This window comes from Lucilia cuprina, chromosome 2, assembly GCF_022045245.1.
Source record: "Lucilia cuprina isolate Lc7/37 chromosome 2, ASM2204524v1, whole genome shotgun sequence".
NCBI lineage: Eukaryota > Metazoa > Arthropoda > Insecta > Diptera > Calliphoridae > Lucilia > Lucilia cuprina.
Genome location: NC_060950.1, coordinates 21269874 through 21291989, shown reverse-complemented (window position 1 = coordinate 21291989; position 22116 = coordinate 21269874). Strand labels below are relative to the sequence as shown.

General features: G+C 31.3%; 2 protein-coding genes across 3 annotated transcripts in view; one reads left to right on the top strand and one right to left on the bottom strand.

The window, feature by feature from the left end:
- LOC111674660 (zinc finger protein chinmo) overlaps positions 1-21335 on the bottom strand; it is a 90306-nt gene extending 68971 nt beyond the window's left edge. Inside the window, exon 1 of the mRNA XM_046945281.1 lies at positions 20924-21335. The gene's annotated coding sequence lies outside the window, so the exon portion shown is untranslated. The remainder of the gene's footprint in view (positions 1-20923) is intronic.
- On the top strand, positions 8304-10309 carry LOC124418577. 2 transcript variants are annotated; one of them, XM_046945283.1, is made up of 2 exons: positions 8304-10050; positions 10116-10309. In XM_046945283.1, exon 1 carries the CDS (start codon positions 8688-8690, stop codon positions 9750-9752), a length of 1065 nt encoding a protein of 354 aa, XP_046801239.1. In that variant the 5' UTR covers positions 8304-8687; the 3' UTR covers positions 9753-10050; positions 10116-10309. The 2 variants fall into 2 exon arrangements, with proteins under 2 accessions (XP_046801239.1, XP_046801238.1); XM_046945282.1 differs by having other exon boundaries at positions 8304-10056.
- Positions 21336-22116: the final 781 nt, after the last annotated feature.

The window sequence follows — 22116 nt, the reverse complement described above, 5'->3', positions numbered from 1 at the left end:
ACTAGACTATAGACTAGACTATAGACTAGACTATAGACTATACTGTAGACTAGACTATAGACTAGACTATAGACTAGACTATAGACTAGACTATAGACTAGACTATAGTCTAGACTATATACTAGACTATAGACTAGACTATAGACAAGACTCTAGACTAGACTATAAACTAAACTATAGACTGGACTTTAGATTAGACTACAGTTTTGACTATACACTAGACAATAGTTTTGACTATACACTAGACAATAGTTTTGACTATACACTAGACAATAGTTTTGACTATACACTAGACAATAGTTTTGACTATATAGTAGCCTTTAGACAAGTCTATAGACTAGTCTTTTGACTAGGGCTGCACAAAAGGTCTTAAGGGTTGATAGTAGTGCTTTGTCAAGGTTTGCAATTGCTTGATTTTAACCAGAAACGGCCATTAAAAAATATATAAAATTTTAATTTAAAATAAGTACTTACAAATGAAATGTCATTGTGATTATTGTAACAAATGAGTAATTACCTGGAAAGAAAAACAAACAGAAACATTAACATTAGTTTCTAAAGAAAAGATTAATTAAAATACAAACATAATAAGTGATATATATTTAAATTTAAAAAGAGTTACATGTTATATAAGGTTTAATAAAATAAAACTTCTCATGCTATTTAAACTGCATTTCTTAAACAACAACTCTAAGGGAGTTTCCCCAAACCCTAACAAAAACCATAATGAGGAGGTAGCGGTAAAATTAACATGCATCGTTGAACCAAATGAAATGAAATTTCTAATGCACATTCTCGCGATGTAATGTAACCCAGTTAGAAAAAAATGTTTAATTTACATCACACAAAGCAACAATTTTAAAAACAAAAGCAAGTTGCATATGAAGATTTTTTTAAAATCTTTAATAATTATAATTTTTTTTTAAACATAAAGGCAGCGAAGCTGAAGTAAAAATTAAAAATAATAAAAAAACTTTATAGCCATTTTTAAACCATGAAATTGAATTGTTACTTTGAAGTGCACTCAACTTGTAAAAATCCTAACGTAAAGAAATTTCAAATAAAACAAAATTTTCACTTGCCAGCTTTTTAGACGACATTTTGAAGGAGTTTTTGCAACCAAATTTACCACAATTTCCACTGAATCATTTGCTTGTTCGCTGGCTGTGTTGCTTGCTCTTCGCTCACTACACTTTAATTACAAATGCATCAGAACACACATACAACAACAGCAGCAGTAACGAATTGTGTTGCGGGGGAGATGGGGGAGTTTACTTTATTAAGTGAACTCAGGTTGAAATTTTTTGTTGTTGCAAGTAGAAAAATTGTCCAAAAAAAAAGAGGAAAAATTGTCCAAAAAAAAGAGGAAAAAAAGAGAGTTGGAAAGTAGGGTTTTTATTTTGGAAAAAAAAGCCGACTAAAGGGGGAGCAATTTTTATCAATTTACTGTCTTACCCTGGGTGCTTCGCTATCCTAATCGAAGTTAAAATCTGCGCTATAAAAATTTTATATTTTTTCTGTTTTGTATACCAATGAAGGACGTGGAAGGGGTATGAGTTTCAAAGTGCTTTACGTGAAAACCTGGTGAGTTGGTATTATTTCACGGTGGTCATTTTCAATCATTGGGTGAGCTTCTGGGACGACTCACTACCGCCACATTGTGCTTTTTGCACGCTGATGACGGTTTACGTATATGAAGTTTTCGGTCCAGTTGAGCTATCTAATCTTTGACCATTGCTGCCCCGTTTCTTAACGTCCGAGGTGCAAAAACAACCACACAGATGGTATGGCCTCTGTTAAGTCGGAAACATGATCTAGAGACGTAACCGGTTGAACGAAGTTCGAATTCATCATGTGATTTAATTATGGATCCATTTAGACAGCGGAGTCAGTAAAATCATATCTGCCATTCTGTCTGTCTATCAGTCTATCTATCTGTCTATCAGTCTATCTATCTGTCTATCAGTCTATCTATCTATCTATCTATATATCTATCTATCTATCTATCTATCTATCTATCTATCTATCTATCTATCTATCTATCTATCTATCTATCTATCTATCTATCTATCTATCTATCTATCTATCTATCTATCTATCTATCTATCTTTCTTTTTTCTATCTATCTATCCATCTATCTATCTATCTATCTATCTATCTATCTATCTATCTATCTATCTATCTATCTTTCTTTTTTTCTATCTATCTATCTATCTATCTATCTATCTATCTATCTATCTATCTATCTCTCTATCTATCTATTGTCTGTCCGTCTGTTTGTCTGCATGTCTGTTGAAATCAATTATCTGAAGACCCCAGATATCTTTGGGATCCAAACCTTCAATAGTTCTGTCAGACATGCTTTCGAGAAGTTTTCTATTTAAAATCAGATAAAGTAAAAAAATCGGTGAAATTTTTTGAAAAATCTCCTCTCGCGGGAAAAGAAATTGAGAATCCTTATCGAAATTTTAAATTCATTAATGGCTACATTCACTAAGAGCGAAAGAGAGAGAGGGAATGGGAAAGCTTGCAGCATATGCTGGTAGACATTTTAGCGTTAATTTTGTATTCATCCGCTGGAAATGGTTAAATGAAAAAGAAAAATCGAGTACAAATATAACGGTACAATTTGCCATCATGCGTATCGTGTATGCTTTGTTGCATGAATATGTATATGATGTAGCAAGTGTGTGTGTGTGTGTGTGTTTGGCAGTAAGTGCCTAATATCTTTTTTCCCCATTTTAACATGCACATTGCTGCAGTATTTGTTGCTGGTTAAATATTGTTTTATCCCTTCTTGTTATATATTTCTTTATGGTTTTTAGCTACCTTCTACTTTGTTACCAAAAACAATTTCTTATTATTTTTCTGCTGTTTTTTATTATTATTATTGAGTTTTTTCTTTCTTTGTTTTTGTTTCCTTCGAGTGCACTTGAAATGATTTGACTTGTAATGAAGTGGCTGACTGTTTAGCTTCCTATGGCTGTGACTATGAGTTGGCTTGTAATTTGGCTGCTTTTCAAACTGCATTGTTTTGATAATGATTTCAGTTTAATGCTGTTGTCGTTACACAATAAATTTCATGTTTTCTGTCTGTTTCACATATTATTTGACAAATTCCCCCCAAAAAAAAGGTCTAAAACGACATAAATTTTGGGAAATTAAACTAATACGATAAAAAAGAGCTGTTGTAATTCTATTTTAATTTAAGTACATGTTTTGTTATGTGATGAAAAAGAAGGTTTACTAAAAGAAGGCTAATTAAATGTTAAGATTCTCATACCAGTTCTTCAATGTAATTTTTCGTTTTTCCCTTTTACTTCCGTGATTGTTTGTTTGTTTTTCTGTCTGTTTAGAGCTTCTTGTCGTTAGTATGGGCCTATACAACAGCACTTTATGTGAAACGGAAGTGGTTAATTATTTTGTAATTAATTTCAAATGCACTTTTTAGATTGACAGTGATTTTTTTCTCATTTAATTTGGAGGTAATTGTAAGAAAAGTCATAATGTAAAAGTCTAGATTTGTAATTTTATTACGGCAAATTTCATGTGTGGTTTAAATGTATAATTTTACATATTATTTTGCTTAATATACCACACATAAAATGAGCTATTTTTGAAATTTTTTAATTGTAAATGTATGATTACTTAAATGTAAATATAATCATTATTTCTGTATCTATTTTAATGAAATATGGTTTATTTTATTTGCAACATGTTTAGCTTTAGTGTTCACGAATATAAAACTCACTTGCCAACATTTTTAGTTTTTTAGGAATTTTTAAAAATCTAAAATATTTTTAATTTTGAATTTCTGTCAAAATGAGACAAAATTACTTATAAGTAAATAAAATTTAAATTTTTAAATCGATTTGAACCAAAAAAATCTAGTTTTATTTACGACAATTATAGATTCATGTTTCAGAAGAAGTAAACTCATTTTATATTGCTTTCGATTTTTATGAATTTTAGAAAAATTAAAAATTTTTCAATTTTTTTTTTTTGGCTGTGAAAATTAGTTATTTTTTAATTGTGAATAAAATCTAAAGTTATTAATCGATTTTAATGAAACATGTTTCCTTTTGTTAGCAACATGTTTAGCTTTAGGATCTTATAATATAAACCTATTTGGCAACGTTTTTGATTTTTTATGAATTTTTAAAAATTTTAAATTTTTGATTATTAATATTCTGTCAAATTAAAGTTTTTAAATCGATTTTAACAAAAAAAAAAACTATTTTATTTTTAACATCTTTAGGTTCATGTTGCAAAAGAAATAAACTTATTTTGTATTATTTTTGATTTTTTATGAATTTTAGAAAAATTAAAAATTTTTTAAATTTTTTTGACTGTGAAAATGAGTTATTTTTATTAATTGTGAAAAAAAATCTAAATTTATTAATCGATTTTAATGAAACATGTATCTTTTTATTAGCAACATGTTTACCTTTAGTTTGTCAGAATATAAACTCATTTAATAACGTTAAAGATTTTTTACGAATTTTGTAAAAATTATAAATTTTTCAATTTTGAATTTCTATCAATACGAGATATAATGACATAAATGTGAATAAAATTTTGATTTATAAATGAATTTTAAAAATACATATATATCTTATTTTCTTTGTAACATGTTTAGCTTTATATTATAGAAAAAGAAACTTTTTTATTTGAGGTTTTAGAATTTTTATGAATTTATAAAAATTAAAAAATTATTGAAATTTTAATTTTTTTGCAAATTTATTGTATTTTTATAATCATGAATATGCAGCAATTTTGAAATTGATCTGAATGAAATAGTGCTTATTTTATAAGCAACATAAGTACTTATCGGTTGATATATGTTTATAGTTAAAAAAAATCTGAAAAATCGCTGTCGATTTTAACTAAAATATGGGACGCAACCATTTGTAGCAAATACATCTGTCACATTGTGATTTAATTTAAGATATTTATAACTTAGCTTACCATTTTCTAGGAAGATCAAAAACATATTTCTTTTATAAATTTGAAAAAAATCTAATATTTTACACTGCAAAAAATAACAACAACATAAAAGAACACAAAAAAATGTATGTATGACTTCAAACAAAAACTTAACGCACAATTTATTGCGAATGAAATGAAAAAAAATTAGCTTATGTCAGACCACAAAATAGCCGAAAAAATAACTTGTATATAGACGAAAAGTTTAATCAAAATAGTAACGAGACAAACACGCATACGCATACAAATGGGACAACAACAGCAAACGCACTTTTTTCAACGCATACAACAACAATTTATACATAGAAAAAAACTACAAAAACTCGCAAACAAAAAATAAAATCCAAGGTCTACTACAACAACATGTTAAATTGGTGAAATAAAACTGAAAAAATAAATGAGGGCTCTCGGTGGGTTATTGTAATAAAATAAGTGGAGAGAAGCAGGGCGTAGAAAACTTAAAGCTAATTAGGGCAACGGGGGCAGAGGAGGCAAAGAATACAATATGAAAACAAACTAAATAGTGCGCTGCTGCTTTAACAAACAAAAAAAAGCTAGAAAAATAAGAACAAACATACGCACTCACACGCACTCATTTTTGGCAGCCATAAATGCGGAACCGAACAAAAAGTGCGTAAACAATAACAACAACAGTTAACACAGCAGCAGCATTAGTTGATAACATAGAAACAACAACTACAATTTAAAATAGCAGACAGGCAGCAACAGTAACAACATTTAGCAGTGTTAGTGACAGCAACTACAACAACCAACATCAACAACAACAATAGGCATATTTTTATGAAAAAAATCAACAACAACAAAAATGAATAGAAAAAAACCTTGAGCTCGCACAACATAATTAAAAATGTGTTGTACTCTTTAAAGCACCACAACAGCAGCAACAACAACAACTTTATTGAAAATATAAATAAAAAGAATGAGGAAGACGAAAAAAAGCTTCAATTTAAACTACTCGCACACACTTATACACACACACACACACTCACGCACTATAGTGCGTATACGCACCAACGCAGTCAATCTTTTTTACGAACAGAAAAAAGCTTTTTTCTGATAGTTTTCGCTTTTTTTTTTGTTAAAAAGAAGCAATAAATTTACTGCAAGGTTGTTGTATAAACATTCACACTTGAAATATTTGTTAAATAGAAAAAATATACATACAACCATACATACATACGATTTTTTTTTGTTAAATGTTTGAATTTTGATGAAGCAATATTTTTTTTAGTTTGGGCTGAATTTATTTTTTATGATTATTACTTGTAGATTTATTTACACGCACCGAGAAAAATAAAATTATGTATTTTTAACACTTATGAACGCATATAGCTAAAAAAATGTATATAACGCATAAATATGACTGAGTGACTGATGAACCCTAAGGGGCATATGTTTAGGGGCAGTTGAATTTTGAAGAAAAGAAACATTTTTAATATCTAGCAGTTAGACAAACAGTCAATGCATCCGGAAAAGGTGGCTAGAATCAAAAAGATTACACGGAGTGATCCTAATGAGAGAAGGAGGAGAAATCTCCTCAAAATGAGAAAGTGTAAGTATTCTGAGTGAATACACAGAATAACGCTCACATCTACACAAAATTGGACATGTGGAACTACACAGCACTTTCTTTGCCACTATAAGGCATTCCTCCCTCGGGGGCATGTTATCTTCAGGAATGACCTTATCTTGGTGTTATTGCAATTCCGGGGAAAAGAGGTGCTACCAGGCATGTTACATTCATAAATGACCCCATCTTGGTGTTATTGTAATGCCGGGGAAAGGAGGTGCTAACAGCACTTTCTTAGCATCTATAAGGCATTCCTCCCCCGGGGGCATCTTATCTTCAGGAATGACCTTATCTTGGTGTTATTGCAATTCCTGGGAAAAGAGGTACTACCAGTACCTAATGAAAGTAGGACAAGAAAGCTCCTCAAAATAAGCAAGTGCGAGTATTCCGAGTGAACAAACAGAATAACGTTCACAGCTACACAAAATTGGACATTTGACACTATAAGGCATTCCTTTCCCCAGAGGGCATGTAACCTTTATAAATGACCCCATCTTGGTGTTATTGTAATGCCGGGAGGTGCTACCAGCACTTATAGTCTGCCAGGACTATAAACAGGTGATGTCATTTTACTCCTCGTCTAGTCCTTGCAATGATTTGACATGGGGTCTAAAAAAACCAAATAATATGATACTACTTGGTGGCCAGTTGCCCGCAAGACTATGTTCTGGCTGTTTAGTTGTTTCAGGTTCCTTTTGGGATTCACATAGTGGCTGTGATTTAAACCCCGATTCGCGAAAAGTGTGAGTAAAAATGAATGCACGGTAAAGTCTATAATTCGGAGTAAGTTCGGTGCTGCAGCCGATGACAACAGAAGAGACACCGCAGGCGCGGATCTACAGGAAAATTTCATTGGATTTGTTTAAGTATAACAAGCTCCTATCAACCTAATTTAACCTTAAGGTAAATCGGTTCAGAAATTTTGTTAAAAGTTTTAATTTTTTTTAATAAACAGCAGCTAAACAAATGCTCACAACTATAATACGCACTATTGTTAAATCATTTGCACACATACACACACACACACTTACACGTACTCAAATAATCATTTCAAATTTTTTGCCTTGTATAAAGTTAAAATAAAAAAGCATAAACTAGAAATAGACCTAAAGATAGAAGCAGAGGGGGGGGGGGAGACAGACAAATTGACTAAAAGTCATCTAAACAATAATTTTTGGACACATGCTTTGCAGATAACAAAACTTTATTAAACCAACTAGAAAAAAAACTATGCCTACCAACTAGTTAGTATTTTGTGTAGGCTGTCTGTCTGTCAGCCAGTCGTCAATAATGTAACAACAACAAAAAATTATGAATTTATAAAGAGTATAAAAGTAAAGGGAATTCAGAAATACATAAAAAAGCTTTTTTTCAGTGCGTTTTGCGTGCGTATTCTTTTGCACTTTAAAAGTGTATAAAATGGGCCTATTTCAACTGATGATCATAATCATGATAATGATGATGATGTTGTTGCTCAATTTTGTACTAAAAATTGTATTTATTTATATTTATTTTATATATTTGTGTTGCCATACAAACTATTCTCTTGTTTGATTTTTGATCATTTTGTTTTACTTTAAAACTTGTGATCTGTTAAGCGTTTTGTAAAAAAGAGCTTTTTTTTTCAAAATATTTTCTGATACTCAAGAAATATAAATGAATTTTTGATTATTTTTTTTGAAAAAATACAATATTTTGTAATAAATTTATATCCACCACCTGGATAACAATCTTGCCGCGATGTGGTGGCTTTAGTGTTGGCTGTGGTTCTTTTGCATTGCAAATACACTCGGCATAAGCCCTTTGTATTTGGAAGACACTGAACTCAAAAGCCTTCATGACCAAAGGTTATCCCTCCTATCCTCAATTCCCAATTTTCCTATAAACAATCCCGTCTCCTCCCCATCCCCATCCCCCACTTGTAAGGTTAAGGTGGTTGGTAGCAGTGCCGAGAATCTGAATGGCTAATCAGTGGTTAAAGAAGATTAGTCGCTAACAGCTCCCCTCCGGTGCCACGACACGGGCCGGTTGTAAATCCTAGTCTAGTCCATGTACGCCGTCACTGCATGGATCGTCTCTTCCCTTACGTGCCTACTCGTGGGACCAACATATGGAAACTGACACAGAAAAAAAACAAAAACAAAAACAACGAAGAAAGGATGAGATTGGATCCTCATCCGAGGACGAACTTCTCGCCTCTAGTCAAGAGACGGTAGTGAGTCCTTCAGGTAGTGGGAATGAAAGACATAGCACTCTCCTACCCTCAAAAAGCCCGACAAATACTCCTCAATCCGACGACAAGGCTGGCGACAATTCGAGGAAAAAAAGGCCAAAAAGAAAAAGTCAGAAAGACATCCTCAAAGCTAGATATACCAAGGCTGTTTTCATTCTCGACAAGATTGCCAAGAATGCTGCTAATGGTACACCTCATGAACGCGATGAAGATGATCGCGTCAAATATCAAGCTGTGGTGGATGAGTACCAAAAGTTTTTGGAGACCGCACCCAGCACATCCAAAATGGCTGCTGAAACCGAAAGGTCCAAGCGAAACCGCTCACAGGTTGAGGATGGTAAATCGCCAAAAAGGAGGAAGGTAATAGAAGGCAAAACCACTCCGGGACCTGTAGCCATCACGACAACTGCCAGAAGACCATTTAACGAAGTGGTGAAGGACCACCTCCTAATGGCTCTGGTTACTGAAAAAGATGGGGCCATCAACCCTGTAGTAACAGAATGGGGTGCCATTGAGTCTAAATTAACTGAGCTCGTTATGGAACACTTGCTCACTAACAAAGACGACAAGGTACCCCGTTTTGACTCCAGTGAGATTCACCGGGGATACAGGGTGATCAAATGCCTGGACGAATTCTCAAAGGGGTTCCTCAACAAATGCATCACTAAGATTAGAGATGCATGGGTAGGTTTAAGCCTTAAACTAATCCCTGCTGAGGAAATTCCAATGAGACCTCGTGCAAGAGTTTGGTTACCAAAGATGAGCGCCGAAGCACCCAAGATGTTGGAATGCCTCAAACGGCAGAATCCCAACATACACATGAATGACTGGGCTATCATCCGCACAGAACAAGGCGAAGGGCACACATGTCTAATTCTCGCCATCACAGAAGCTGGCTCCGTTGAGCTGGAGAAGGTGGGCTTTAGGCTGTTCTTGGGGTGAGGGGCGCCAAAGTAAAGGTGTTCCGGCCGACAAAATCGGGGAGTGAAGAGACGGATGAGATGGAAGCTGCCAACTCTCTGCTCACTGGCATGAAACTCTCCGAGCCACCTATTAAACCTGACAATGGCACTAAAGATAGTGCAAATTAATCTGAAGCACTCAAAGTGTGCTTCAGACAATCTACGGGTTCTCCTAGCCGAGGAAAACCTGGACATTTGCCTGGTTCAAGAACCCTGGGTCACGGACTCAGAAGTTAAAGGGTTCCCAGCATCTACATACAACATACTATATGCAAGAAGTAATGGTAGGCCACGATCATGTCTAATTGCTAAAAAATCGATTAACATTTTTCTTTGTACACAGCTTAGCTCAGAAGACCTAACAGTCGCAAAGGTCGAGCTACCGCACAACAGAAGCTTCATGATTGCCTCAAGCTATATGGCACACGAGAAGACAGCACCACCAGACGAAGTGAGCGATCTCCTGGCCGTAATTGAGACATCTGACGACATAATCCTAGGCTGTGATGCCAATGCAAGGCATACAATCTGGGGTAGCAGCGCGAACTAATGAAAGGGGTGAGTCAATCTTCAATTTCATTAATACTAACAACCTAAACATATGTAACTCTGGCAACAAACCTACTTTCATTTTTCCAAGTACGGATAATTATAATGGGTGGGAGGAAGTACTGGACATTACACTCATTAGCGACAGATCTTAATATCAGTTGATAGGTGGAGGGTATCCAATGAAAAATCTTTTTCAGATCACAATTGGATCCTCTTCGATATTATATTACAAAACTCGACGGAAAAAATGGTCTATAGGAACCCAAGAAGAACCGATTGGTTCAAATATAAAGGGATCCTTAGACATAAGCTCAAGAAAACTCCAGTGGTTGATGATTCAATCACTGGGCTTGAAAAGATAGAAGAACACTTTAGCAAAGTCTTAGGTAAGGCTTTCGAAGTCTCCTGTCCAATCACAAAGGCAAAGAAAAGCTTCCCTCCATGGTGGAATTCGGAACTATCTAAGCTACGTAAGGAAACACGTAGGGCCTTTAACACATGCTACAACAATAAATCGTGGCAGCCATACCGCGACAAACTAAAAGTTTATAAGAAAGCTATAGCACTCGCAAAAAGAACCTCATGGAGAAGTTTCTGCGAATCTATAGATAACACAAAGGATTCTGCTAGACTTAGCAAAATTCTTGCTAAAAGCCAATCTAATCCAACCTATATTAAGAGGAAGGACGACACTTGGTCAGAATCCTCGGCAGAATCTCTTGACATCCTACTGAATACTCACTTCCCTGGCTGCAAAGATGCTGTCAAGGAAATCTTCACTGACAGTAGGACTCTAACGGGAATCAATGAAAATATCATCTCTTATGATAGAATCTCATGGGCGATTGATAGTTTTTCCCCTTTCAAATCACCAGGGCCTGATGGCATTTTGCCAAAGATGTTACAAAGTGCAAAAGAATATATCATCCCCTGGCTTCATAGAATATACACGCTCAGCCTCTCTCTCAACCATGTTCCGGTAAACTGGAGAAAGGTTAAGGTCGTTTTTATTCCCAAAGCTGGCAAAAGGAGTCATGAAAATGCGAAGGACTTTCGTCCAATTAGTCTTTCATCTTTTCAACTCAAAACGCTGGAAAGACTCATCGACTCACATATTAGGCAACGGCTAGAGAGCTCATCACGGCTTTCAACCAGTCAACATGCCTACCTTAAAGGACGATCTACTGAGACAGCTCTACATGAGGTTGTAAGAGTTATAGAAAGATCCCTCGAATTCAAACAATACACTATGGGAGCCTTCTTAGACATAGAAGGTGCCTTCAATAACGTAAATACTTCTGCAATTCAACAAGCTCTCGCTAATCTGGATGTTGAAGAATATATCAGCAACTGGTTGGTAACTATGTTGAAATCTAGAATTATTACTGCAAGTCTTGGTAACAGCGTTAAGTCCAAACGAGTTGAACGAGGCACACCTCAGGGCGGTGTAATCTCTCCACTACTTTGGCTTATCGTTGTTAATACGATTCTTAAGGAACTGGACAACAGAGGGATAAAGGTCGTTGCCTATGCGGACGACGTTGTGATACTGGTATCAGGAATGTTCCCAGACGTGATTAGCGATATTATGTCTGGTGCTCTGGTGCTACTCAGTAATTGGGCCACAGACAGTGGTCTAGGAGTAAATCCAAGTAAGACAGAACTGGTACTATTCACAACAAAGACCAAGATTCCAAGCTTCAACCTGCCACGGTTAAAAAACCGCGAAATCCCCTTATCAAACAATGCCAAATATCTAGGAACTATTCTAGACTCCAAATTATCATGGAAACTCAACATCCAGCACAGAGTCAAGAAGGCAACGGTCGCCTACTATACCTGTCGTAAGATGTTTGGAATGAAATGGGGACTTAGTCCCAACATAGTTAAATGGATGTACACAGCCATAGTACGTCCTATTCTTACATACGGATCTCTTGTATGGTGGACTTCAACTAAGAAGAAGTTTGTTGCGGATCAACTATACAAAGTTCAGAGATCAGCATGCATTGGGATAACAGGTGCCATAAGAACTAGTCCTTCAGAAGCTCTGAACACTATATTGCATATCCTACCCATAGATCTGCACATAATGACCATATCTGCTTGTAGCGCAGTAAGACTTAACTCATCCGGAAGTTGGATATCAAGAACATATGGACACGCTAAGATTTTAAGCTTGCTACCTCCAATCTTGAACCAACCATCCGACTATATTACCCCACACACGGACTTTGATAGAGTCTTCAAAGTCAGAGTTCCTTCCAGGAGCGAGTGGTGTAGAGGTAATCTACCGAGCGAATATACCACCAGAATCTTTACAGATGGTTCTAAAATGAACTGCGGCGTTGGTTCTGGTGTCTTTTGTGAAGAAGCTGGGGTAAGTATATCCCATCGTCTTCCCAACAACTGTAGTGTCTTTCAGGCTGAAATTTTTGCGATAATGTCAGCCTGTAGGGTGTTACATGACCTCAATATTCGCGGCAACATAGGAATCTTTGTCGATAGTCAAGCGGCACTTCTCTCACTAAACTCTTATACTACTACTTCCTTATTAGTCAGACAATGCAAGAAGGATCTGTCAATGCTAGGTCGGCTGTCTGACATTACCCTTGTTTGGGTCCCTGCGCATAGGGACTACTACGGTAATGAACAGGCAGATGAGCTTGCAAGAACGGGATCTGCTCTTGATATCTCCGACGCCGTTCCAGTAGCAACTCCGTTAAGTTATATCAAGAGCAATATCCTCAGATTCTTTCTTCAAAAAGCTGAAAATAGATGGAATAACCTAGACACATGTAAAGGGGCCAAGTTATTGTGGCCCTCCTTCAATGAGAAACGCACAAGACACCTTATAAATCGAAGTAGACGGGACATATCGAGGCTGATAGCAGTAATAACAGGACACTGGGTAATAGGCAGACACGCAAGTCGGCTTGGGCTCCCTTTCAATGATCACTGTCGCAGTTGCAAAGACAGGGAAAAGGAAGAAACGGTCTTCCATCTCCTCTGTGAATGCCCTGCTCTGGCCGTAAAGAGAAACCGCTTCCTTGGCAATTACTTCATATCTAACCTTGGCGAGATATCTGTCTTTAGGCTTAATGATATCCTCAGATTTCTCACAGCTACGGGCTGGATCTAATACTACAAATTCAACATCTGACGAGTGGAGTGGTCCGGTCAAAACGGGGTCTCTTTGACTCTACTTGACAGTTCGCGTGTAGTGAACTACCACGTAAACCAACCAACCAATAAATTTATATAGTTTTTTCTATTTCTAAAATGCGTTTGTGTTTGTGTGTACTTTTGAGTACAGATTCTATTTGTGTTGTTGCTTCTTTTTCTAGGGCCTGAGGGCCATTTGGGTAATTTGTTACAACAAAAACTTATAACATTTTAAATATATTTATTTGTTTATTTATATGTTTAACAAAATAATGTTGCTGTAGGTTTGAATTTAGATTTGTTGGGTTTTTTGTTAATGATATTTTGTAAATTTAATTTTTTTTAAACTTCCGCGTACGTCATTGAAAATGTTCATTATTTTGTAAGAAAAAAAAAAGCTTTTTCTAGTGCGTTTAGTTGTAATTATATTGTTTTAATAAATATGATTATGAAAATCAAAATATGACTAGAATTTTTGATTTTTATAAAATTATGTTAAATATAGTTTATTACACAATTTTAGTTAAACAAAAAATTAGCTCTTTAAAATGTCATTTTAGAAAATGTAAGTGATTTATGTTTAGCTATATAGCAGGTGTTTGGCATTATGAACTTTTGTTGAAAATTTGCATGTTAAAATGGGACATAATCACTTAAATGCCTATAAAACCTATATTTCTTAGTGGATTTCCAAGAAATATATTTTATTTTATTCACACTATATTAAACTTTATGCTATGAGTTTGGAAACTTATTCGAAATCATTTTCAATTTTTTAGAAATTTTTATATATCAAACAAATTTTAAAAATTTAATTTCTGCTAAAATGAATTAAAATCATTAAATTGTTAATAAAACCATATTTAACTTATGGATTTTTTATGAAATTTATGAAATTGTGAAGACCTTTAGCTTTAAGCTTAAGGAATTGTATTTAAATTTACGCTTGTTTACAATTTTTTATGAATTTTTAAAATTACAAAATTTTTTAAATTTGCCTATAAGCTTAAAGGAGTTAGCATCGCTTAAATGTGTTCTAACTCAATATTTGTTTATCGATTGAAATAAAATATATTTTATAAAATTAACAACCTATTTAACTTTAAGCTACAGAAATTTTATTGCATTCCACATCGAATTAGATTTTTTGTGAATTTTTAAAAATGAAAATTTTTTTCATTTTATTTTTTTGTCAATATAAGTTTAAATCATTTTAATAGTGATAACAACAATATTATGACATTAATTAAAATAAATAATATTTCATTAAATTTGCTACACTTAAAGCTTTAAGCTCTAAAATTTTCATTTTATTTCCATACGTTTTCGATTTGTTATGAATTTTTAAAATTCAAAAAAAAAAATTGAAAATTTTGCTTTTTCTGCATGGCGATTACTCTCTTTTAATCCCTAAAGAGATTAAAATTTTTTCATGGATTTTAATAAAATATATTTAATTTTGTTTGCTACTTATTGATGTTTAAACTGTATAAGTTCTTTTTTATTCTGAACTTTTTTTAATTTTTTAGGAATTTTCAAAAATTTATAAAAAATTTCAAATTTCCATTTTAGCTGCAATGAGTTACATTCATTTATTTGTGTCAAAAGCCAACATTTACTTGTCAGTTTTAAAGATATTTATTTTTATATTATTTGCCAGTTACTGGCTTTGTGACCTTTCAACTATTTCTTAATTTTAGATTTTTTTCGAATTTTTTTAAAATGACACAATTTTACAAAATTTTAATTTTTGCAAAGAATGTCGTTGAGTTGACATTCTTTGGTAAAGTATAACTCGGGTTATTGCACATCGAAGATTTAGAGATTTAGAGATTGATTGTTTGATAGATATTCAATCAAATCGCTTTCAAGTTGTGGTAATTTTTTTGAAAACATTTCAAGATTGAAAGTTAAACAAGTAAGAGTTCTATATTCGGCTGTGCCGAATCTTATATACCCTTCACCATGATGTGTTTAAAGCCTTTTGTACCTTTTGAAGAACGAAAAAGTACCAAAAAGTCCCCATCTATGGGTCCTCAGTTAATCCGGGCCATACAAACTTAATTACATGTTCCTAGGTTCAATATTGTAGAAATTGTAAAAAGTACCTTTTGAAGAACGAAAAAGTACCAAGAAGTCCCCTTTTACTGGTTCTCACTTAATCCGGGATATACGAACTTAATAACATGTTTCTAGGTTCAATATTATAGAAATTTCAAAAAGTACCTTTTGAAGAATGAAAAAGTACCAAAAAGTACCCTTTAATGGGTCCTCACTTAATCCTGGCCATACATTGTAAAAGTACCTTTTGAAGAACGAAAAAGTACCAAAAAGTCCCTCGGTTTTTTGCTCATATCTCCGTTATTTATGGACCGATTTTGCTGATTTTAAATAGCGTTCTTGCCGGTCGTATGTCTGATAGAATTATGGAAGATTCGGATCTCGCAGATATCTGGGGTCTTCTAAAAACTGATTTCAACAAACATACAGACAGACAGACAGACAGACAGACAGACAGACAGACGGACAGACAGACGGACATGGCATAATCATCTCCGCTACCTATAAGGATCCAGAATATATATACTTTATAGGGTCGGAAAATTATATTATAGAAATTACAAACGGAATGACAAACTTATATATACCCTTCTCACGAAGGTGAAGGGTATAATAAAAATCAAAGATGTAGTGGTGATCGCTACAGATCACTTAGATAACTTTTCAATTTACTGGAGAACAAAGCCTGAAATGAGTAATTAAATTACGTTCTAAATTTCATTTAGAAAAAATGTACTTCATATAATAAGATCATGTAGATTATTTTTCTAGTACAAGACAATTTCCAAGAACTTAAAAGATGTAAAAAATTCAAAGACAAAGACTTAAAACAACAAATGTTAAAGACAAGCAAGCGTCTCGGGAAATCGTTAAAAACGGAAACCACAATACGTTAACAATGTTGTAATTACGTCCGTCTGTCTAGGTAAATCTTTATATTTTTGTGTAAATGAATTTCTTTAGATACAAAATCTAAAACAACTTCACAAAAGCTTGTTTTGTAAAAAAAAAACAAACAATTTTTGTAAATGTAAAAAATACGCATTTCCTATTTTTATGTACATACATATGCATGTATGTAGGTTTATAGCAGAAAAGTAAAACTTTTATATAAAAGTAGTTTTAACAAATTTAAATGTTTTTCAAATTTTCAATACCCGGTTTTTATTTAAATGTGTTAAAATGGTTATATCTATTATTTACTTTATTTTTCATTTTTTTGTTAAGTTTTGAAAGTGTTAAATATTTGCATAGTTTTTTTTTGTTTAGTTAAATGCAGCAGAAAAAGTTTCTCATGTTAAGTTACAAACGATTAAACCACACCCCAATAATGGGGGCCTGCTGGTGTGTGAATGTAGATTTGTGAGAATTTCTTAATTGTGTGTTAAGCTAAATGAACAAAATTGCGTAGCTTTAGTTAATGTAATAGTTAAATAGAAAAAAATGGCGAAATCATAAATGAAGAAATCGCTATTAAGTTTAGTAAATGAAGGAAATAATTTTAAGAAAACTATAATTTTGATTATTTAATAAAAAACACCTGCATAATAGCTACGTTTTTCTGCATTATATTAATGAAAAAGTTCTTAAAATCGTTGTTATTGCATTAATGAAATTTTTCGTATATATAATGAAATTATATATAAAAATTTCTTAATAGAAATCTGTTTACAAGTTGTTGTAATATTAAAACAAAATCTTTAAATTAATGAAAATTTCATATTATTATTGACAAAGATTCATTGATATAATGAAACGTTTAGGGGTATGGTGCTCTTTACAAAGGTTGAAAGCTTTTTGATTAACACTTACTTAAAAGTGGCCAAGACGATAACTCTGTTGAAAGTCCAAGCAGCTAACTGCTTCTGTTCTATGACCAAGTATTACTCGGGCAATGACTTTGATGCATACTCTTTAAGCTAACTAGAGTAAGAAGGCGCCCAGCCGTGTATCCTAAATAATCTTACGGACGTTTAAAGAAAGTAGGCAACAACCGCTGAATGATGGCGTTATGACCAAGTTTTATCCGGGCAAAGGCATTGATGCATTCTCCTCAACTTAGCTAGAGTTAGAAGGCGCCCAGCCATGTATACTGAATGGACTTAGGGACGTCTCAGCAAAATAAGGACTCACATCACCTCTATCTCAAATTGCTAAAGAATCGCTAGCGACCTATGCTCCAGTGGGAGTTAGAGGAAATCATATATATATAATGAAACGATGTCATTATATTGATAAAATTTTATTAATGTTTTAATTTCGTTAACATAATGACAAAGTTTCATTATATCAATGAATGTTTGTCATTTATAACATGAAAATATAGCTCAACTATCACCAATCGGAGGGACCCACAACACCTCCAACTCAAATTGCTAACCAATCGCTGGTGACCAATGTTCCAGTTTGAGTTAAAGGAAATCATATATGTAATGAAATGTTGTCATTGTTTTGATGAAATTTTATTAATGTTTTAATTTCGTCAATATAATGACAGCGTTTCATTATATATCAATAAATCTTTGTCATTTTTATAATATGAAAATATAGCAAACCTTGCACCAAACTAGAGGACCCACATGATCTCAAACTTAAATTGCTAAAGAATCGATGGCGTCCTATGCTCCAGTGGGAGTTAGAGAAAATCATGTATGAAAAGTTGTCATTATTTTTATAAAATTGTATTCTTGGTTTAACTTCGTCAATGTAATGCTAACGTTTCATTGTATTAATGAATCTTTGTCAATTATAACATGAAAATAACTTGAATTTAATGATTTTTGTTTTATTATTACAACAATTTGTATTAAACGATTTTCAAATCAATTTTATCTGCATAACGGATTATTTTAAAAATTTTCAAAATTTTCCTAAAATTCTTGAAAAATTGTTCATTGTTTGTAAATTTTTTTTTAAATTTTGTTAAAAAAAATTCTAAAGATTTTATCAAAAGTAATGTTTTGAAAGAATTCATATGATTTTTAGTCTAAAATAATACATGACTCTACCTTTTACTAACGCCTAGTATAGGGTATTGTAACTAAAGCTTTTATTTATGTAATTTTGAAATGTTTGCAAGCAGATCTATTGTACATACAATTTCTCATTGTTTGCCATGTATGACGGAACAACAAAATTAAATTTTATAATAAAGAAGAGGGGAGGGTTTCTTCGCTACACTCTCGACAATAATGAAAGACTATCAGACTGACGGACGGACGGACGTACGGTGAGACAGACTGACAAGCAAACATGCGTTTTAAACATCACAAAATATTGTAATGTGCGTGTTTGGCTAACGCTAGCTGCATTTAATAAAGTGCGTATTTTGTTAGAGAGCTACAAAAACAAAACCCGAAAGAAATGTAGTATGTGTGTGAAACCAATCTAAAAAAATAGGAAAAAAGTAGGTCACAACAACGCAATGAGCTCATTTACAACAAATATACATATGTATGTATATACAGTACAACATAACGTCATTCATACAAAAATTAACAACAAACATATACACTCTGTTACATACTTACATATGAACATTTGTTTAAATGTATGTTTGTATGTATGTGTGTGCAGTAAGTAAGCAAAGTATCTATGCGTTACGCACAATACAGTATATTTACACTTAACTTGTACTTGTGACTGACTGTATGTGGCAATAATTACAATAATAATAATAAAAAAAACGAAATTTAGATGTAGATAGTAAAATGAAAGAAATGAAAAAAAAAACTAAAAACTTCATTCATTTAAACGCACTTTTATGTAGAAAAAAAAAATACGCAACTTTTGTTAAACCGCTCAAACTTAGTCTATTATTTTAGTTGTAGTAATAATAATTTAGAAATCTACTAAAATATTAAACCTACAAAGAAAAGTTATTATTTTATGTTTATTTAATTTATGCAGTTAAGTTTTTTTTTATTTATTCATTTAAAAAAGTTACATACTTGTGCATTATTGGGGTTGATTTTTTTTTTAAATTCGGAAGTCTGGTATTTGTAGGGAAAATGTACTTGTGCGTTGACCTGACTATATTTGTGAAATTTAATGCATTTAAATTACATTTTATTCATATAGTTTTTTTTACTATTATTATTTTATTATAATTAACATTAATATGCAGTAAATGTTTTGAAATTTCTTTTTTCTAAATTATTTTCATTTTATATTTGTTATTATTGTTAAAGGAAATTATAAAATGTAATGATTCTATTAAAAAAAAAATTTACTTAGGTAATAAAAATAATATTTAAACATTAAAGAAAATAATTTCCAAATAAATTTTAAAAAAAAATTTACTTTATTTCATATAGAAACTTAAAAAGTTTTTGGCATAACTAGAGAATACTTTAAGCAATTTCGTTATAAGAAATTTCAATAAAACATATTCTATGCTAAATTAACTTTAAACTAACACTAACTCTAATTCTAAGACATTTTAACAAATTCTGAAAAAAATTAAAAAATTTACCAAAAAAAAAATTTTACCAAAAAATTTTAAAATTTTAAATTTTTAAAAAATTCCTAAAAAATCGATAAACACACAAAACTTAAATATTATTTAAATTAAAACAAATATAATCTATTAAAATTGTTAAACAAATAATAATTTTATTAACAATTAAATAATAGTAACTCATTTGATCGTAATGAAAAAGTTACTAAATTTTTGATTTTTAAAAATTTGTCAAAAATCTAAAAATTAACAAAATGATAAAATATTTTAATAAACTTAAAGCTAAAACTGTTAGATATCATTTAAGACCTCTCTTATAAAAATCAAAGCAAAATTATTAATTTTATACACAATTAAAAGGGGAAAAGATTATTTTGTTAAAAAAAAAACCATTTCAAAAATTTTCTAATTTTAAAATTTTGTTAAAAATCCAAAAACTAAGAAAATGCAAAACTTATTCTAAAGTCCCTAAGCTAATGATGTAACAAACAAAATCTGCTATATAATATTGAAATCGATTTAGAATTATTAATTTTATACATTATTATATAAAGTTAACTCATTTTGGCAGTAACACAAAATTTGAAATTTTTTTATTTAAAAAAATTCCTAAAAATCTAAAATTTTATAGAATTTAAAGAAAATTATGTTATCAGCAAGCGTAATATATTACAAATTAAATGATATATATTTTATAAAAATCGATGCCTATTTCTACATTATATTAAAAGTTGAGTGATAAGACCTTTTTTTGAAAGAAAAGTTATTTAATTTTTAAAAATGTATAAAAAAAATAAAAATGCCTAAAACTAAATATTTCTAGATCTTTAAATAAAATAAATTATTAGAAATAATTATTGCCTTAATTATTTAAATATATTTATATATTTTTTTATACAAAATTTAAAACTCACCTTATTTTTATCAAATGCAAAATTATATTGAAGTGTTGTTTGTTCCTTGTTGAAATTTTGTTGTTTTTGTTGTAGTTGTCCTTTTAAAGTTGTTTTTTCACTTTTCACAATAGAATAATTTTAATTGTTTTAATTTTTATTTTTCAATATTTTATATTAAAAAGTTTTTTTTTTAATTTAATATTTTATTTACTTTATTTTTTAATATTTACGATCGAAACGAAATTTTTGCACAAACTTTCTAACTTTTAAAGCTGGAAAAGTTTGCTTGTTGTGAGTCCAAACCAATAATTTTGAAAATAGGTCCCAATTTTTGTGAAAAGTTGTTGTTGTTGTTTTAGATTTTGTGTTATACTTTAGGTAATTGAAATTTTACAAAAAGAAAATTTACACTTGTTGTAGCTTTTGTTGTGTGTGTTTTTTTTTTTTTTGTATTAAATGCGTTTAGTTGAAAAGTTACATAAATTTATACAAAAATTTTAAATATTTTTTGTTTATATATAAGGGGTAATGTAATTGATTAATTTATTTTAATAGTTATATATAATAAGTAATATATTTGTTATATTTTTAAGAATTATTAAAATATTTATTACTTTTTTACATAATTTTCTTTTTTGTTTAAATAAATTTATACATTTTTTTTAATATTTATTTAGAAGAAGATTTTTGCCAAAAATTGTTTGTTTTTGTTAAATTTTTACAACTTTTTACACTTTTATTTTTATCAAAATAAAAAATAATAATTGATTTTATTAGTATTGCCCAAAAATGTTTTAATTTTTTTTTTTTTTTATTTTAGCCAAACTTTTTTCTTTATTTTGCTTTTATTTTTAAGATTTATTTTAAATTTTTGTTTTAAGCCAATTATTTATTAAAATTTTTTGTTGAAATTTTTTTTTTATATATTTGAAACTTTTGTTATGAATTTTGTTTAATTTTTATGCCAAAAATGTTTCATGTTTTCAATTTATTTAATTTTCACATTACAACTTTTAGGGTTTTCTCTTGGTGATTGAAGGAGATTTGTTGACCCTTTGAAATTGCTGCATTATTATTATTGCTGCTGCTTAATGTTGTCGTTGTTGCTAATGCTGTCTGCTGTTGCTGCATTTCCTGCCTTGACATTTTTATTGTAAAATCCAAAAAAAAACTCTGTCAATTATTGCATGAAATCACGTTGTTGTTTAGAT